This window comes from Poecilia formosa, unplaced genomic scaffold (genome assembly GCF_000485575.1).
Source record: "Poecilia formosa unplaced genomic scaffold, Poecilia_formosa-5.1.2 Scaffold591, whole genome shotgun sequence".
NCBI classification, from domain to species: Eukaryota; Metazoa; Chordata; class Actinopteri; order Cyprinodontiformes; family Poeciliidae; genus Poecilia; species Poecilia formosa.
Genome location: NW_006800530.1, coordinates 217,214 through 220,466, shown reverse-complemented (window position 1 = coordinate 220,466; position 3,253 = coordinate 217,214). Strand labels below are relative to the sequence as shown.

The 3,253-nt window shown below is 41.6% G+C and overlaps 1 protein-coding gene across 2 annotated transcripts in view; it reads left to right on the top strand.

Moving 5' to 3' along the window:
- The first annotated feature begins 1,490 nt into the window (after nucleotides 1–1,490).
- The window catches only part of LOC103129912 (D-aminoacyl-tRNA deacylase 2), an 8,283-nt gene continuing 6,520 nt past the window's right edge, over nucleotides 1,491–3,253 (top strand). The window contains exons 1-2 of one of the 2 annotated variants that reach the window (XM_016665496.1): nucleotides 1,491–2,581; nucleotides 2,685–2,802. In XM_016665496.1, the coding sequence (XP_016520982.1) occupies nucleotides 2,559–2,581; nucleotides 2,685–2,802 (141 nt within the window). In that variant the 5' untranslated portion in view covers nucleotides 1,491–2,558. Of the gene's footprint in view, nucleotides 2,590–2,684; nucleotides 2,803–3,253 lie in introns of both variants that reach the window. The other variant, XM_007541143.2, reaches the window with a different exon arrangement.

Here is a 3,253-nt window from a genome sequence, read left to right as displayed (position 1 = left end):
TTTGTAATTTGATAAAGGACAGCATAGGATAAGGTATTTTCTCATCACCTGTGACAGACTGGCGACCTGTTCAGGGTGACCCCGCGTCTTGCCCGGAACGTTAGCTGGAGATAGGCACCAGCAATCCTCCCGGCCCCACTAAGGGACAAGGGCGTATAGAAAATGGATGGATGGATTTTCTCATCTCCGAATATAACAAGCAGTGTGATCTGTGCCTTAAACAAAAGAGCTCCTATGACTGCCGATTTTCTGAGTATCTGTGTTTCCTTGTCAGATCAGATTATCCTTTCATAGCGCATCTAGACAGCTATGTCTATCTGTTGGTACTACCTTTCAAAAAGGTATAGAAGGCCAACTTTGTAACTGCCTTTATGTGGCTCTGAAGGTTCAGGTCCATCTCAGGTCCGGAGGCATGGGTGGGCATAGATTGATTTTCCCGCCCCAAAATAAGCCGATGCCCCCCCTTTTGCAGAGCAAAACAGGACCGACCCCTCACCTAGACAATACAGCATGGCGAGCTTTGAGCCAAGACGTCCCCTCATCTACACCTGCTGCACTGAAGAACAAACAGTGCAGCAGGCGTACATATTAGGGCACTAATGTTTTATGTGCCCAGGCTGATGACGTGGGAAACACAAACGATGTAGCTGGCAGTGGCCGATGGTAGAGTGAGAGCTGTCCCCCTCAGATGCTGCAACTTCTGGACCCTGACATCCTCTTGCATCTGGACATCTCTTACATTACTAAATCAGAATACCATAAACTATTTTGTGTGTCTGCAGGGGGTGGGGGGTGGGGAATAAGAAGGGTTCGGTGAATGCGCGTATGAAACTGGGGGGTTCGGTGCCTCAAAAAAGGTTAAGCATTAACTTGTCCATAATTTCACCAGGCTGATCTGTAATGCTAACATTCTTCTTTTTCAAATACATTGACATCAGCTTGACCCATTCAAGAACAGAGCATTTGTCAGTTACTTCCCCACGAAAAATAGGGGTTTCTTTGGCATCATATTTAAGGGCCATGGTGAGCTGTGTGTGAGGTCTATTGTAGTGTCAAAAGCTTGAGCACATTTGCATTCTCTGCACTGGCTAGTTTTATACATATATACATATCACAAAAGTGAGTGCACCCTTCATATTTCTGCAGATATTTATGTACCGTATATCTTTTCATGGGACAACACTGCAAAATGACACTTTGACACAATGAAAAGCAGTCTGTGTGCAGCTTTTATAACGGTGTAAATATATTCTTGTTTTCTTCCCTCAAAGTCTTCCAGTAACATAAACCAGGTGTATAATGAGCTCAGCACTCGCAGGCTGCCCCAGTTAGCAAACAGCTGGTGGAACTGAGTGGGGAAGGGGAGGTGCTCTGTGACACAGAACCTCAGTAGTTTGGAAACTGCAGCTTTAAGGAAGAGCTTTGTGGAAATAAGTGAAGCTTTGTGAGAGCAAGTGTTTAGGCTCCCCAAATGGTTGCCACAGGAGATTGAAGGGTTTGTCAAACATGCATGAAAGAATGAAATCAACACTCTGTTTTTACAAAGGAATAACATTATAAAATTATATAGGGTTCAAAAAAGGTCAATTTTACATAATCTTTTTTTTTGAGGAGCCAGAGTTAAACAAATTAAAGTGTTTGTCAGTGACTTTCATTCTCATAAATGGTTCAGTGTCAGAGTCTTTGTTAAACACTATTTCTTGGTGCATATGGTATGGCATTGTGAAAGCTTGTCATTGCAAGTTTCAAACTGTAATGAGTTGTGCTAACAACATTCTCTTGCTGGATATTCTGTCTATAATCAGGTTTAACAGGTTCTAATACATACAGTAGTTTGAGCTGGTAATCTTTTCCATGTTCTTGTTCTAACTGGTAAGGAACATCTGATTTTATTAGGTTTTAAAACCTGTCATTAGAGCAAACTTAATGTATGATCATGGAGGTGATACTTTTGTTTTGCCTCCTAATCCAGGCTGTGGAGACACCGCCATTCCCTGTGAGCTCCAGTATGCTCTCCACCAATCCACAGCCAAGAATTCCCATACTTATCCATCTGAAAACCCCTTGTCAACTTCAGAACAAAGCATCTATCATTCTCCAACCCAGGATTCCCAACTCGACCCTTGTTGCCAGGATGTGGCCGAACAAAATGACCACTGTACAGTCTGAAACATTCAGGAGCTGTGATGTTCAATCCAGTAGCCAGAGTCTGTCAAAGCAGCCAGCTCAACCTGATGATCCCAAAGGAACAATTAGCTCTGAAAACATTATTAATGTGCATCATTTCATCAAAGAGCAGAGTACAGCTGGCCCATCCCTCGTAGAGCCACATCCTCCTTCTGAACAAACTCAAACTCAAAATAACAATCATGGACAAAAGACCAAAAAACCCAGAGATTCCCAGAGCCAGCAGCTAGACCAGCGGTCTGTAAAGAGGAAGAGAGGTACGCAGGGAGACAGTTTCCTTCAAGGGAGTTCCAGCTCTGGTCTAGAGCCAGTCGTGGCCCCAAGCTCCAAACCCTGGCCTGTTTTCACCATCGCCAACTCTGCAGTGGTACATGAAGCTCAACTACCTTCCAAGGTTGAAGGGTAACATACAAAACTATTCTTTTGCTGTATTTTGCACTTTTTTAATGTTAAGTCATCTTTACACAGCTTTCCTTTGCATGTGTGTCTATCAACAGTCCACCTGTGTGTCAGAAATTGAAAAGACTTCAGGCCCGGACCATTATCCAGCAGTGCAGCCAGGCGAGGGTTAAGGTCAGACCAGCGGTAGATGGTGCTGATGCTGATTGGGTCCAGGTGAGTGAGAGATTTTGTAATGGCTTCAGATATGCTTACCATATGTTGACATTTGATACACTGTTTTTATATTGGCATTGACACACACACACCTTTATACATACACAACTCCATAGTTTTATGCATATTTTCCATTTCAGTACAAGAAGACAAAAACTTAATTACAATAAAATATCTAAAAATTAAAAGGAAAAGTCAATAACCTGATAAACATGTCATTGTCTAACATTAGCTACATATTGCTCTTACTCTTCTTTTTTTCAGGAAAAAAAAATATTTGTATAACATAAATTTTGCTGTAGAGAGCATAAACGATGTGTGAAAAAAATGCAACAGACTAAATTGGTTTTATTTTATTACATAAACTGCATTAATACCCAAACTCTTCACATCAGAACTCCTAAGCCGTAAAACATAAAAAAAAATCTATATATATTATGTATATATACAT